Raw genomic sequence first — 16,373 nt, forward strand, 5'->3', positions numbered from 1 at the left:
CTGAGCAATCCCGGCTCCTCCTCCTCTTCCTCCTTCTCTCTGCCCGGGAGCGGAGTGCGGGCTGCACACCTGCACCAAAGTCTCTGCCTCTGGCGCTACAGAAGGAAGGTCTCCGCACTTATTGTGAGAGGGAAATGAAAACTGAAAAGTGATTTTCCCTTCAAGGTTACAGGCATTGAACAAATGGTTTACACTTTTAAGCATCCTCATCACTTTTTTGAGGAGGCCACAATGCTCTTGCCCACAGGTGAGCTGTCAACCTGCAGTCCCTTGTGGGGTAGTGACTGGCAGCAGCCCGGGACCAGGACTTTGGCCAAGGGCATCCAAACTTACCAATGTGCATACAAAAGCCTTTTTATAGCTTTCATTGCTTTTAGGGAGTCTGTGTTCTTTGCTTAAAGACACATATGGAAGAAATTTTGTCATCTCCATCTTACCTTCCATTTTGCTCTGTTCAGGCAGTAAATTGTCTTTCAGCCAAGCAGATATTGCACTGACAAATACTGCATGAAACAATTCTCCAAATCACCTATGGAACCTGTGAGAGAGTTTCCCTTGTAAAAAAAAGCTTTAAAAGCTCACTTACTTTCTCAGACATATTGTTACTTTGTGCATCTGAATTAAAATGCTTCTGTGAGCGACCTCTAAGAGGATATATTTGGGAGCATGAAATAAATGTTGAAATCAATGTTAATTACTCCTCACGTTCTCACATACTCTTTATGTCTTCACATTTATAAGACTTCACTGCACAGGACACTACACAGCATGTGAGGTGGTCCCTGCCTCATTGATGGAGTAGACAAAATTATTACACAAGAAGTAAAAAAATGGGAGTTTGGATTTTGGATTTGTCTTTTAAAATCATCCCTGCTATTTTAAAAATTAACAGATCAATCAATTTCAAAATAATCTCATTTCACTTTACAATGAATTGAGAACCCATTGATAAAGGTAGCTTCAATGACATGACATAATTTTATTTCCTAAAGTATTTGGCACTTTAAGACATTCTAACCTAAGAACTAGATGTCACCCAGACAAATTTTGAACACATTAAGGATGGGTAACTAACAGATCACAGAAGCAGCAGTAAAAGAAAGTTAACCCAAAAGGAAAATATTCCTAGAGAGATGGCAAAAGCTCGATTACAAGCCTGCATGTTTTTATCAGTCATCCTGAATATTTTGAAATTAACAATTATTTTTATATGTATAACAATCACTATTGGTACTGTGTTTTAAAAAGACAATATTGAAACACTGGGGAAACTGGAGAGCTTGTGTAGTAGGAACTCTCAGAGAGGGAAAGGCAGCCAGCAGGACACAAAGAAAAGCAGCATTAACCAGTTTCAGGCCGCATATTGCACTTACCTGGCTTTTTTCCATCCTGTTGTTGAGCAAGTTTGCCCTGTAAAACAGATTGAAACATCTTCCATCCTACTTTGTTTCATTTCCAGCAAAAAGGTCTAGGAAACCATGACAGTAAACTGAAAGATATCTCTAGAAAGAACCCAGAAGCATCCCATGAACTAGCTATTCTAGTGTACTGAAGCAGAACCACAATTACAGCTGCCTCACACTTGGAGGGACAATAATCTAGATTTAAACTTACAATATTGTACCCAAAATCAGGGTTACACTGTGCTCTTTCAAGAGTTTTGGGTATATGAGCACGATGAACATGCTCATAAGTGAAAAACATTGCCCTCTCATTCTCCCCCTCCACCCAAATGGCTCTTAGATGGCCCATCAGATGGTTAATTTTTTAGGAATAAATCAAATAATCCTTTTCTACCATTCATTACCTAGAACTTCATTCTATATGAAATAAATTGTCGTTTCTGATGATAGTCAAGACTATCCTGATCTCAACACTAACTCTGCCCTGCTGACTGTCTGAATTTCCTCACAACAGTGGAAATCTTTTATTAACAAAAGGAAGCTGATCCAAAACATTTTCTGAGCCCCTGTGACTAATCCTTTCATGAATCACAGCTCCACAGTGCAAGGCTGATGTTGGGAAAGACTGAACTTGTGATCTGCCTGTTGGAGAGTTGTGAGAGGAGTCTTGGCAACTAGAGTACCCTAGAAGACCCTAGTCCCCCTGGAAGACCTCTAGGATTTTTGATAATGAGAAACCAGTATCTCAGAACAATCCCTGCAAAGACCATTCTTCTGTAAGTGTTGAACAGGTGTGAAAGCTATGAAAGGGTCTCTTGCATTGCCCTATTCTGCACAAACAGCTAGCAGCCATTTTCCATCTTAGGAAACACTGAGAGAAATCACAAGGTCAACCTTCAGGAACAGTGAAGGCAGGTAAAGATGAGTGAGACAGGACAATCAGCAGAAGCTCCAAGAGAAAAGTGAAGGAAAGTTGGGAAACGCGTCTGTTGGATCGGCTACTGCTTAGGCTAAATCTAAATGGTTCTGGGAACAGCAGCTCAGAGAGGACATGTTTGATCTCCTGAAACAAAGATGATCTAATTCAGGGGTAATTCTTTATTGATGGTGAAAAGTGAATAAATTTTAACAACACTGATACTAACTTCAGAAACTTATATTCAAAGACTTGTGAAGACAGTTAAATAAAAAATCTCATAGCGGACAGACAATCAAATCAGAGAGGACAACCTTCAATAATTAAATAAGCAAGACCAGCCCAATGAATTAGTTATTTACAAAAAAAAAATACCATTCAAGGGATTGTTGTCCTGTCACTCAGAAAACACACCATATAAATACTCTTTTGATACAAATTTTAATATGCCACATAATTCATTATTATCTTCCACAACATTATAATAATTTATATTGAATATATGTAACAATTAGTAATGTAACTTGGTAAAAAAAACTAAAAACAAATTTACTGCTTTGAAGTTTGTTTTGGACTAAGCCACTGGTAAATTCCAATCTGTTTGTCTGAAGAGCCATGTAAATAGGGTGGAGTCCAGAATGTCCTTAGGATGATGTGATTTCCACTGCAAGTATCACTGTTAAGAATCAAACATCTTGACCTCACCAAAACACAGACAACCCAAGAAATACCACGTGAAAGACTGAAGATAGTGTGTGGTGGCTAAAAATTCCTCTGCTTCCTCCGTGCCACTGCCAAGCGCAAGGCCTGAATAATCAACTTCTCATTGTTCAGGACGTTGTAATCTGTCAGTTTCACCAGTTTGTCAAAATTCTCTTCACTGAAACACACCTCTCTTGTTGTAAATGGGGAGAGGATGCTGGAGACATCAACTTTGCCTTCAGCCATCTCTTCAGGACTCCTTTCCACACCTAAAGGGACAAACCACAGGGAGATGCACCAATAAGTCTTTATTGCAGTATGTGGCTCCTATCAGTATTTACATAATTACAGGTAGAAAAGGGAGACTTGGAAGGAAAGATATAATTTGCCAGAGGCAAGTAAAAGTACTGTGCCAGTAGCACTGTATTCTTCAGCCTCTGGATCAAGCCTCTGTCCAAATATGATTTTACATCATTTGACATTTACATCACTCAAACAGCTTGAAGTTAGAAGAACATTAGCAGCAGCAATGCTAGACCACTGCTGGGACAACATAGACTTTTTTACCCAACTAGAAAAGCACAAGCAAAAAGGAAAGCAGATACTCTTATACTAGACAAAATAATAGCCACCTCACAGAAAGATCAGGAGAAATAATTGCACTCAGACAGAGGACATAATTCAATTAAAATCAAAGATCTCTGCCCACTCAAACCTCAGTCTCAGAGATTACTTTTAAATATGTGTTTCACATGGGTTTCACACCAAAACCAGCAGAAGGTTTTTCCTTGTCTTTTTTGGAAGCAGCAGCGCATGACAAGTCCATGTCTATAGAGTAAAACATCTTGTGTTGAGAACCTACCCCTCAAGGTGTAGAAGTATCAGAATTTTTGCTTTCATACTACCTCTTGTGAAATAAGTGCCTGCGTTTTAAGAATCTCAAGTGCTTTAGGAGAGATTCTGGAGTTCATATAGTTCAGATGTCCTGAGACAGAGCAGTTATTTTTTTCAGTGATGAGACCCATGCTGGCATTGGAAAGGTCAGAGATGACAGTGACAGACACATTAGATATGAAATTGAAAGAATTCACTAGGAAAACAACTTTTTATTAAAACTGCTATCACAGATGACTCACCAGGAGCTTTATATTTCTTGAAAGTGTCATTTACTAGGGGAAAGAAAAGCACTGTTGGAGCTTGTGGACTGTCAGCCTCTTCAAACACATAGCATTCCTTCAAGTTTTCCCTGTCTTCCTCACTTATCTCAATTTTGGGAAACGGAATTTCTTGCTCCAAGAAGTACTTTGCAATCTGATCCAGAGGCTGGATGAAAGAAAAAAGATATATATAAAATGAATACAATCAAAACTGATACAGAGACCTGGATATTTTAAACTGCAGCAGCTAACAGGAATATCCCAAGGTTTGAATCTCCCTCTGTCAAGATATTAAATTTCAGATGGAAACAATCATAACCACACCAGACATTGCAGCTTATCTTACTTTCCACATTGCTTTAAGCAAAACAAGAAAACGGTCACTGTCTCTGAACTTGAAAATTAATCCAAAACCCACAGGTCTGATTTTATGATTCCATTGAAAGAAGTTCATAAGGGGAAGGCAAAGAAACTACAAGAATGGAGAAGGAACACATCAGTCTAGATGACTCTGCATCATTGTCTTAACTTCTTCATTATTTACCACTTTCCCAGTCTGTCCTCTGCATAATTGATGTTCCTTTATAATGACTCCCTATTAATAAACCCACTTACCAACATATTTTGTGACCTCATAAAAAATGTTAACAGCTATATTTACTATAAACCTATGTTTATTTTTGTATTATTATCATTATGTATGCAACACTAACATACTATTTTAAATTATGAATCAATCTGGCATTAGCCCTACATTTCCATAGGAGTGGTATGAGATATAAAGGCCAAGACAGGTTTTCTCATTTAGTCAGTTAAAGTGTTTTCAGGGATTTCCATTGCCTTTGTAATTTGTTCGGTACAAGGATAAACAAAATCAGTAGCAGAGTTTCAGACTACTCTATCAGTTTGTAATATAATCCAGAATATAATCCATCAGTTTTTAAAAACTACTGGATCCATTGCAGTGAAGACCTTGATGATTTTGAAATGCCTATATCCATCATCATTTTCTAATATCCTTTTTAGTTACTGAGAAATCAATTGCCTAATGATCTAAATAATAAATTAGATAATAATAATCATCATCATCATCTAATTCACACTCCAATACTGACCAATTGGTAGAGACCAAAAGACCATGAAGGAAAAAGATTTCAGATACCATGGCTTTCCTTACCAGTGTTTGGGACCCTCCGCTGTAATTCAAATGGAGGATGACATCGACCTCCCTCTTCGATCTCAAAAGTGGTGGGTAGCTGGTATTAATGAAAAAGCCAGTATCAACCAGGGAGAGCTCACTGTCTGCTGTTTCCATCAGTTTATTTGGGAAGGAGTCTATCACTGTGTCTGAAACGTAATTATTTCTCATTACTACAAATAAATCACAAGAATGGATTTCTCCTCTGAAGGGAGGTAAAGAATAAAGAATCAAGAATTTTGTCCTCACTCTAGCTGTACTTATTTACAGGAGTAAGTGACATGCTACTGCTTTTTCCTTCCCCCTTCCTGAGCGCCTCATGTTGCTTTAGCCCTAGAGGGGTGATCTCTCGTGCTGTCTTAGGCTGAGCTCACTTTATCCACAGGAACACAATCCCCAGACAGCCAGATACAATTTCACTTTTGAACACCTCCCACCAAAACTGAAATGCTGTTCAAATCTGGCTTTCACGTTTTCCATTTTTAAATGGAGAAGTGGCATTTCAGAAGTCAGTCTCAGCTATTTGTTGGAAATCCTAAGTGAATTCTGAAACCTAAACCTTCTTAGAATATTACTGAAAAGCATGCTGGTTTACTGTGCCTTTCCAGGTAGAAAATCCTTCACTCTCCAGGTACTTGTTATGCAGCTGGAAACCTCTGATAAAATTGGGATACTGTGCAATGGTTGGACGTCCTGTTAAGACATCTCGCAGAGTGGAGGAGAAGACACTCGAGGGAGTGAAAAGACACGTGTCTACTTCATAGGGATTCACAGACAGAAAGGGTTCTTCTGCTACAAGATGGAAAGAAGACATTTTAAGTTTAGGATAATTTTCTGAAATGACCAATATTTTGAAAAATGGAGTGACTAATAATGACAGGTATCATCATCCCCCACTCCAAAGTTAATCAAACATAGTTATAAGCCCTTAAGTCTATGCCACCAAATAAAATTCAGCATTAGACAGTGAATTAAATGACCAGCTACCTGCAGGCAGCAGGCTGCCAGGCAGTAAGGATCACCTTCCACTCTAAGCTTCCTTTAATGATGCCCAGCTCTACTGTAGCATATGGTGGAGGGGAGAGAGCAGTCCCAAAATATACAGGAGACCTGTCAATAGGACACCTTCAGAATGCACATGAGTGTCACCCAGCCTCAGCATCAAGTTAGGAGACCAGTCACTACAGGTTCCCTGTTCAATTAACAGCAAGAGCAAGCTTTCCCCATGGGTAGTTCAGTGGAGAAATCAGCCCTCTGCAAGAGCCATTTTCTCTACCCATATTATTACTGGCCAAGGAGGAGCATATCCTAATTTAACAATCTCAAGATGTGTTTTTGATACAACATGATTTCTATATGTCTGATAGAGACTGGTTTTGTGTCTCTATGACCTTCAGGAAAAGGTACAGCTTTTATACAGCTTTTCCAAAGAAGCTCAATTTAGTTTTAAATCAGGCAGAAAAAAAATTCTTAGTTGGCATCTCTGCTTTTCTTTTCTCATCTTTTACTCTCTGACTTAGACAGCATTTCTTTATGTATTAGACATCTTCACAAAACACCAGTAGTGAAAAAAACTTAAAGTCTCACCTATATCTTTTACTCTGTCTCTGGTCCACCTGCACCAGAAATCTTCTGAATCAGCAGCCAAATTCCAGACATACATCACATCTATGGAAAATATACTACTCCACATGCCTATAACGTGAAAGAGGAATAGAAGCTGATTGATGGAGTGGCCTTGGAAGAATCTTAATTGATACATACCTTCAGTTCTTCCCATTGGATACTTCCTTTCTGTCTGTACAGATGCCTTTGTGGGCATACTTCATGAGTACATCCTTGCTAGTGTAAACTCACACCTGCTCAACCTGTCTGCTGGTGTCTTCCCAGTGGTGTTCACCACAGACCATGTGCTTGCCCATAACAGCTGTCTCTCCAGTAGACCAGCTTTCCCCAAGGCAACAGTCACCTTGCATATAGCAGATCCGAGTCTCTGAGAGCTGCTTCACCATCCTTCCCATAAAGAATTGACTTCCAAAGTGCTCTGCACGAATAGATGCTCCATACTTCAGCAGACCAACTTCATAAGGAGTGAACTCCAGCCACTCTATGGCAACAGCAGCCAGACCATGAAAAAGCAACATGTTAGACAACATGTTAGATGATACTAAACAGAAGAGCTCCAGGAAGCAAACCCAATGAGAAAGACACTGGCTAGTTCACAGCATGCCATTGACCAGCCATGGCTGTGTCTGTATTGCTGGCAGTACTGATGCCAGGAGGTCCTTCCACACTGTGGCAGGGCAGTTCCAGGCTATGATAGAGCAACCTCCAGCAAAAAAAGCCCTGGTCTGAATGAAACCACAGGCATTCCCATAATAGACTTAATCTTACCCCAAAGTATATGTTGCTCATGCATAACTTGTTGCCTTTAGAGCTCTAGTGGCAGAGAGCTTAGCATTCACTTGGTGTCATGTACTTTGCTGCTCATGTTAAACAAATACTGTGAAAACTAATAGAGGAAATAGTGATTTTCCTGACATTGGACCCAAAAATTCAAAATGCTTTCTTTAATTGTTCAAAATAAGACCAAATGGAACCATATAATAATTTGTTTCACTCCAAGGCTTTTGTGATAGGATAAATTGTGAATTTGGTTTTTTTTTTTGTTTTGTTTTGTTTCTTTTTTTTGTTTTGGTTTGGTTTGGTTTTTTTTTAGTTTTGGCCACTATTATCTGAAAATTTATAGACTTTTGGGGGGGTTTTATTTGCAATTAGAATTAAAAGACTACTGCATTAATAAAGCTGTTTAAATCCACATCATCTTAGTTTAGACCATTTAAATTATAAATTTGTTAAGAAATCTAAATCATAACCATTACCTCTGAATGCCTGGGCACTATAGTTGGACTTGAGGTTGATGGCCACATAGATGGGCAGTGGGTTCTGGCCATTATCCACTGCCTGACGCTGGTCCGAGAGTCTGTGCTCATCTTTCTGGTTTTGATTTAAAAGGGTAAATGGAATGAGGTGTAAAACAACTTGCACTTCAAATAATATAATGTGAATTATCAGCCCTATCCAGCCTTATCTAAGTTCTCCTTTCCATTCCTAGGTAACTGGATTGTTCCGAAATATCTGTCATGGGAAATTCCAAACTTGGCAAGTATCCCATAAGAAGCAGCTACACCCTGTATGGGTTCTCAGATTTTGAGATATGCAGAGAAGTTGATTGTAGATTCAGCCAGGAAAAAAAAGAAAAACAACAAACCAGTTCCAGGAAAAATCATGCAGCTAAGTGAAAGGTAACGTTCTTTCCTTGGCTAGGTCTTAGCAAAGAATTTATCGTATTTTAAGGTATTCTGCAAATATATACATATTCAAGAATATATGCTATTGCACATGACAATTTAAAACTTTATTGTATAAACTTCAACCAGAAGGAAACTGTTTAAGATGCACTATTTTTAAATTAACAAAATTTCTTAAAACTTGGTGCCATATTTAGAAAATGGTCTTTCTCACTATGTGAACCATATGCAGTCTATACCTAGGTCACTTTATAAATGCATATCTTAATTTATGCTGGAGAAGCAAATTAATTCAAATTTTTAAGTGCCTCTTCTAGTCAGAATATTTTATGTCCAAAATGATTTATTTACAATTCAAAATATTTTTTCTCAGGATACTTCTCTCTTTAAGGAGAAAGAACCCCTTTAACTGGTATGACATGGCTCCTTCAGTTCAAGGTCAAGCTCTCTTTAAATCTAGAACAGTGTTTTAATAATGGATCTGAATTTATCATATTTAATCAACTGCTAAACTAATTATTTGCATCAGTATTAGTGAATGGCATGCAGGATTTATTTTCTTCTCCACTGTATCTATAGAAGCTCAGCAGTTATGTGAAAGAAAGGAGCAATACCTTATCGTGTAGCATGGATTCAATGACAAGACCCCAAAGGTCTATGAAAGAAGTGTTATGTCCTTCTTTAGTCCTCTCCATCAGGTCATTGTAATAGTACTTCAGACAATCCAAAGAAAAACAGCAGATCTTGGATTTGGTTACTTGCTTGCGAGCTTCCTTGATTGCATCCTCCAGATATTTTTGTGACCAATTAGCATCTTCATATAAGTTTGCCATGGTCCTGAAGAAATATTAGTAGAAAATAATGGAAGAGACATAATGCTGTGGTTTGCTTTCAGAAAACAGATGTGCAACCTATTTGCCTGTTCCTTAATTCTTATGGCATTCACACTTAAAATACTCTCATTTCAGGAGCAAACAAAACCTCCAAGCTTTCCGGGTTTGGATGTAATAAAATGGGCTCAAAAATTACCTTGAAATTCAAGGGAGAAAAGAAACCAAGACCCAAGGCTTTCAAATTCAAAGGTTCCACAAGTATTCATCTAATCTATTTCTTGGAAGATAGGCAGTATTCTAGGGAGCAGTCACTACTACTCTGCTCTGGTCCTGCATTTGTTCCCATATATCTGCTAATGACTTCTGCCACCAAGACAACTGGGCATGTTTTGGGCATGTCCTCATATGACCATTCTTACCTGTCCCCTTGAAATCATAACACAGACAGGTACATTCAGATCTCCACCTACATACAGAGAAGTTAAAAGAAAAACCTACCATTGAAGTTTGGACTTACATAAAGTGACCCACAACTCAGTGAAAAAAAATTCTCCACTTCCAAACAGGTGTAGAGGAGTGGGGGTACCTAGAACCTACTTGATTAAATACTTCAGTTATTTTAAGTGTGGCATCATCTGCTCTATGCCCACTGGGAGAAGAGAGCACTTCACAACAAGCCACTGTATCTGCAGTCTCTCCAAGGTCAGTAACTTGATATCATTTGTTGGCCTTTTGTGACAATATTAATTCCTCTAGCCCCAAACACATCTTTTACCAGAGGGAGATGCACTGTAAATCCAAAATGGAAGTGAGAATAACCAGCAAATGGCAGGCATAAATTCTTCTTCCCATCTTTCTTCAATTTCCAGTCTAAAGACAAATTCATTGTATTTAGTCTAAGGTATAACTAATACAATATGAAAAAGGAACAGAGCATTTAGATGAAGATATTAGGCATAGACTGAGTCAGCGAGCTGACAAAAGCAGTTGATGAGTGTGATGATTGATCTCTTACTCAGTATGTTTTGTTTCCTTGCTCCAGGTGGACAGAGAGTAGATTGTGGGCAGAATAGAAATGCTTTTGCCTTGCTAAGTTCCATATAAGCTAACAGCTTGGTAGAGAGTCAACAGTATTGAGCAGAGAACACATAAAGCTTGTTTGCGTCCCTCTCACCATGTGGTACCCGATAAACCCCCGATGTAGGAAATGCAGTCCAAGAGGTTGAGTTTCTGGAGGCCCAGCAGGCTGCCATACATCGCTGTGAGTGATCGCGTTCCTCCCCCGGTTGTTGTGATGGCCACCACTGGCACCTGGTCAACACAGCAAGGCAGAAGGAGCAAAAGCTGTGCATGAATTAGACACAAACAGCCCTTACTGCAGAAATCAGATAACAGGTCACAGGCATTGATACAAGCAGGGATGCTACTTGGGATGGAAAGGGTGTGATTGCTGCAGAAGGCTTGTTTGCCACCACCTGACTGCTGCAAGAAGGAAGGCTTATGTCTTACCCTCTCTGATGGGGTGAGAAGGTATTTACTTAACATACAACTGGAAATCAACCTCACCACCCTGGAATTTTTCTCAAAGTGTATTATTAGCAGCTGTCACAGAAAAAACACAGGATTTACCACACTGGTGCCAGGTTAGGGATCCATGATTCTGCCTCTAACAATGACCAGTGTCACACAGGAATGCACAGCACCCTGTAATCAGCCAGACCACACAATAGCCAAAGTCTTCCTAGCCCCCGGCCATCAATTACTTTATGTCCTGAAGCACAGTCATTGATAGGGTTTCCCCTTCCATAAGTCAAGTGTAATTGAAGAGACAGACTATTCTTCTCCTTATCTTTTCCTGATCTAGTACACCCTCTGCTCCCGTTAGCAACCAGAGTGTGGATGCTTACACACCCCATGGAAAATGTCTATTTATACCTTTCAAGTATCAGCTTCTAATTTGATAAAGGAATCTGTGTTCCAAAGTCAATGAATAGAGCCTGAAGGAAATAATTCTCCTCCTCTATGAAAAAAACAAAAGCTCAGAAAAGTGAGAAAACAGATGTTCTTCGTATACTAAACTCTTTTTAAATATAGGAAATTTTATAAAATAATGAGGAAAATCTCATAATCTTAGCTAAAGTCAGAATAAACTCCAGAAATTATATTCTGGGGTTTACATTTTCTAACCTATTTTTTTATAAGTTAAAACACTAATGATTTTTTTTTCAGTTCAAATATAAGTCAGCTAATAAAGTAGAGGGGATATTTTCCCATATTTCTGAAGTTAAACACATGAATAGGAGAGCCACAGTAATTAGACCTTTCAGAAAACCCTAATTAGACCTTTCAGTTTTCTGTGTGTGAGGAAACTCTCAGACAGCTTGTAAAAATGGTTGAAATGTTCTTTTCAGCTTTGTTGAAAACTTTGTTTCCTGTATTATTCTCTGTTCTGAAATGCAAATTAATATTTTTGAATAATATTTTTGACAGCACTCTTTTTTTTTAACTGTCAGCTAAAGAGTGTTCTTGCTGTTGGTATGTACGTACTTTCCTGATTGTAAGCAACCCAGTTAGGCATCAGCAGTTGCAAAGCTTATGACTCAGTTACAGGGCAGGAACAGGGTCTAGAGTGATACAGCTAAACTTACAAACAGCTATTTCATCTACAACTCAGTGATACTGTAAGATCCACTCTTCTTTGCCAGATTGATAGCTTTATTCTATCCCTCATTTTTCCCAACAATACAGCTATTTTGCTGCAGAAACCACTCCAAGAATTTTCATTCAGATGTCTGTAAAAATTTTTCTTTCTTCCTCAACACCCTTTACACACATGCCATGGCTACCACCTCGTCTGTGTGTTAAGGCCCTCTATTTTGTAAGCAGCATTGCCCAGCTGTTCCATGTCTTCCCACTATAAATTTTTCTCCTGAGAACCATGACCAATACCCAGAATAAACAGGAAGGGGCTGTTTGAGGATCTGCTGAGAAGTTTTTGGCTCCATAAAGACATTATCCTGCCTCCCTCACTCTGCTACATTAACAGGCCACTGCTTCTCTTGCTCATGCCTTGCCCTGGGTGACCATGCCTGGCCCACACCAGCAGGACTAATTACACTGGGATTTTATTTGTTGTTTGAATTTGTAAGCCAGGCCTTGATCCCCTGAGAGCAGTTGCGACCAGGGATTGTATTGGCTTGCCTCATGCTCTTTCAGATCCTCTTCCAAATTAAGAATCTTTTTCAGAGCAGCAGCAACATATTTCTTCCTTTTCCGCAGGAAGTTCTGCTCCTCCCTGCACAGGCTAAACCCCAAGCGCACATCCAGGTCTCCTGAGCTGGAACAGACAATGGGACAAATCAATGCACACATCATTTATAGCTGATTTCAAGATCTGTAGGGCAGGTAATAAAAAAAATCATCTGTAAAATAAGTTACTTCCAAGTCTGCATATTGATAAAGGAAAGAAGAAAAACAAAACCACCCCATTTCTACTGCCAGCAAGAAATAGCAGTGTGGATGAAGAGGAGTTTCCAAGGTACTTTGGATCTCTTGTGAACATGGACAAAAAGACAAGACACACAAGTCAGGGAAAGATCACCAAAAGGAGTAATTTCAGAAGTATTTTTTTCTGCACCCATTCCTGTTTATCACTATGACACCCTGGAAAAATCAAGTGATGACATTATCACTTGTTCTCGGGTTTTGACAATCCACTAACAGCATTTAAATTGAGGGTTCTAATGAGTTATGTGATGAAGCCTGAACTGCAGGGCAAGCATCACCCCCAGCTCAGTCTCTTGGGAATTCCAGCCTTTCACCTGTGTCCTGAACATATTCCTAGATAAGTATTCACAAGCTTCGTCCTGCAATAATACAAGAATACCCATCACTTTTTTTTCACATGCGCAGACACATGAAATTTTGTCCCTTGAAAATGTGAAGCACAAGCAAAAGAAAATTCAGAAAAAAAGGTGCAAATCCAATCAAACTGCAGCTAATGTTATGTGCCTACAGCAACATTAATACACTTATTACTGAGAATAACACTAAATATTAACCAAATCTTCTGGATCACATCACCCTCTGGTGGCTGCAAACTCTGTCCTGAAAATAATTTTCACCAATATATCACAAATACAAATGCTTCAAGGATTAATGATAATAACCTTTCTTCTCCAGAAAATTTGATTTATCATACAGTGTAATTTTGAAAAGAGAATAAGGTCAAATGATTTACCTTACAAAAAACCCAACTCTTTGAGCAGTAGATAAACATTTTTTCTTGTTCTCTTTCTATATGTATGTCTGTTAAATGTACAGGTCAGATATTTGTTATGGGCTGAGGTTGTACAGGTAGCTCTCCATTTACACAAAGTTTTCTCGTGCTGTGAAAATCCACACGCTTTCCTTCTGTATCTCATCCTATAGTGGGGGTGCTGTGAACCACAGGAAGTTTTCAGCTCTACCATAAAATGTCACTGTCTTCGATTTTACCTATCACTGGTGCAATTCTGTCCCTGCAAGTGGGTTGGCAGAGGTGCAGCTGGTCAGGTCTCAGCTCCCATTCTGCCCAGTGAAGCAGAAGGGGCAGAAGCCAGGCTATCCTATGTTTTTTTTGGTGATTTGGCAAAGTTAGAGACTGCTAGAGGTTATTTCACCCCATGTGCAGATCTGACAATTGGCATAAATGGGGAATAAAATAATAAGTGAATGGTACAGTTTTATTTATGTGTGAGAACAACAGGCATAAAGCCAACTAATTTACTCTGAATGAAGGCTCAGAGACTCCTGCAGAACTGCACAGTGCTGTAAGTGCAGCAGACTTGCACTTACCTCGGGCACCACGTGAGCACAGCACTCAGCGCTCACGCAGTACGTGTTCATCTCTGCACCTATCACAGAAAAAGCCTACAGAACTAGTTTACAGCAGTCCTGGGAGCCAGGACTAAAAGAGGCTATCTTACCATTTTCTTGCTGTCAAGCACAAGTTAAATGAATTATCCTGGAAAATGAGAAAGGTAAAGGTAATTACTACCAAATTTTAAAACATTCCTTTCCTTCAAGCTCGGGCAATGCTCAGACCAAGAGAGGTGGTTCTCAAATAATAAATCACATGGCTAAGGACATTATTTTTATACAATTAACCAAAGCCTCACTCCCTGCCCTGGAATCAAATTTTCCCTTCTCTAGTAAGCCTGTATGTGTTTGGGGCAGGTAGTGTGCCACAAGCTTGCATGTTTACACCATTTCCCAGTTTGCACATTTAGAAGGGGCAACAAGAATGAGAAAAGTTACCTTATCAAATTAAAAAAAAAAAAAACAACAAAAAACACCACACAAAAGCACCCCCAATATCGATATTAAAACAAACTAAAATCTGAATTAAGCTCATAATCTGGATGGGTCTTTTTTCAGTTCTTCACTTGTATCATACCAATATTAAAAAAAAAAAAACAATGTGGTTTTGAACGAATGTGCATTTTACAGTCATTTCTTGTTCCTTGAAACCACTTAATTCTAACAGTAGGATGCAGGTTTGCAATGCCTGTTGTATTATTAAAATTATTGTTAACATGTTCTTCCTCAAAGTTGAATATAGCAACCTTAAATTTTGTTAACATTTTTAATGAATAGCTGTACAATTTTATACAGTGATTTTGTTTACTTGGTAACTTTATTTCTAGCAGGACAATATTAAGGATATTTTAAATTACGTATTTCAAAAGGTTCACAGCACTCACCTCTTCTAGTGTTATTTCCTTCTGTAAAGGGAGTGAATTCAGGGGAAAAGAAAGGACCCCAGGTTTCTCTGTTTCATTTCCATCAGCCAGCTGAAAAAATGTAAAAAAGCAATTGGGTATGAACACATAAAAGGTTTATCATCTCTAGAACTTCTCCACTCAGAAGCCCAGTTCAGTTTACTGGTTCTATTAATTTCTTGTTCTAATTTCATTTGAGTAATAATAACAAACAGAAGGAGAACTTACCTCTTCTGGTAATATGATATCCAGTCTTGTCTGGTCATTTATGATGCAGTGAAATATGATTATATGAAGGCTGGGGCCAGAGTCCAGCAAAATCTTCTGGCTTCCTTCATGTGATCCTTTCACTGTAAATGTAAGCTCTGGGTCTAAACAGAGAAGCAAGGAACAAACAGAATTTTAACTATTACAAGCAAACACACATAACTAATTTAAAAACCCAACCTTCACTTTTTGTTGAATTTTTCTTACACCACAATGACTAAGTAGACTTCAGGTGGCAAAAACAGACTGAAAACTGATCTAAAATATCTTGGTGAATCTACATAAATAATGAATGTACAAAATTCACAGATTTTTAAAATACTATCGCTTTCTATGTGTTAGATGCTTTCCATGAATAAATTAAACCAAGATTTGGATTTAGAGGAGTGTCAGAGGCATTTTGGATTATTCATGTTGCATAAAAGTCATTTATTTGATGTCAGTCTGTTCTGGTTCATAGTAAACATTTTATAATATTAAGACTCACAAATAAATCTATAAACCCCCAACTCAATCAGACTACTTGGCATGTGCCCCCACACATCACAAAACTGAAACAAGCGGCAGGCTGAGTTTCTTGTACAGAAAAGCCTTTATGTTTACAGAGAGGTCATATGCTGTTCTCCTGCAAGATCAGGGCCAAGAGACATATAATTTTAGGTCACTAACCTTTCTTTCCTCTGTTACATCTCAGTCTGAAACTTCCTGTAATGCACCTGAGTCATTGCTACCATTTTCTTCATAGAAGTCAATTTTCCATTCACGAATTAACTCAGAACAGTCATGAGGTTTTGAGATTTCCCCCCAGGAACAGCATTACAGAA

At 38.6% G+C, this 16,373-nt stretch overlaps 1 protein-coding gene across 1 annotated transcript in view; it reads right to left on the reverse strand.

Moving 5' to 3' along the window:
• Window positions 1-2,931: 2,931 nt before the first annotated feature.
• The window catches only part of LOC136557478 (cytosolic phospholipase A2 epsilon-like), a 32,072-nt gene continuing 18,630 nt past the window's right edge, over window positions 2,932-16,373 (reverse strand). Inside the window, exons 9-21 of the mRNA XM_066551354.1 lie at window positions 15,511-15,653; window positions 15,265-15,354; window positions 14,488-14,525; window positions 12,722-12,857; window positions 10,695-10,831; window positions 9,302-9,524; window positions 8,259-8,373; window positions 7,346-7,483; window positions 6,964-7,071; window positions 5,977-6,168; window positions 5,356-5,525; window positions 4,158-4,344; window positions 2,932-3,290 (exon numbers count right to left, since the gene is read on the reverse strand). Of these exons, the coding sequence (XP_066407451.1) occupies window positions 3,082-3,290; window positions 4,158-4,344; window positions 5,356-5,525; window positions 5,977-6,168; window positions 6,964-7,071; window positions 7,346-7,483; window positions 8,259-8,373; window positions 9,302-9,524; window positions 10,695-10,831; window positions 12,722-12,857; window positions 14,488-14,525; window positions 15,265-15,354; window positions 15,511-15,653 (1,886 nt within the window). The 3' untranslated portion in view covers window positions 2,932-3,081. The remainder of the gene's footprint in view (window positions 3,291-4,157; window positions 4,345-5,355; window positions 5,526-5,976; window positions 6,169-6,963; window positions 7,072-7,345; window positions 7,484-8,258; window positions 8,374-9,301; window positions 9,525-10,694; window positions 10,832-12,721; window positions 12,858-14,487; window positions 14,526-15,264; window positions 15,355-15,510; window positions 15,654-16,373) is intronic.

Source organism: Molothrus aeneus, chromosome 6, assembly GCF_037042795.1.
Source record: "Molothrus aeneus isolate 106 chromosome 6, BPBGC_Maene_1.0, whole genome shotgun sequence".
NCBI classification, from domain to species: domain Eukaryota; kingdom Metazoa; phylum Chordata; class Aves; order Passeriformes; family Icteridae; genus Molothrus; species Molothrus aeneus.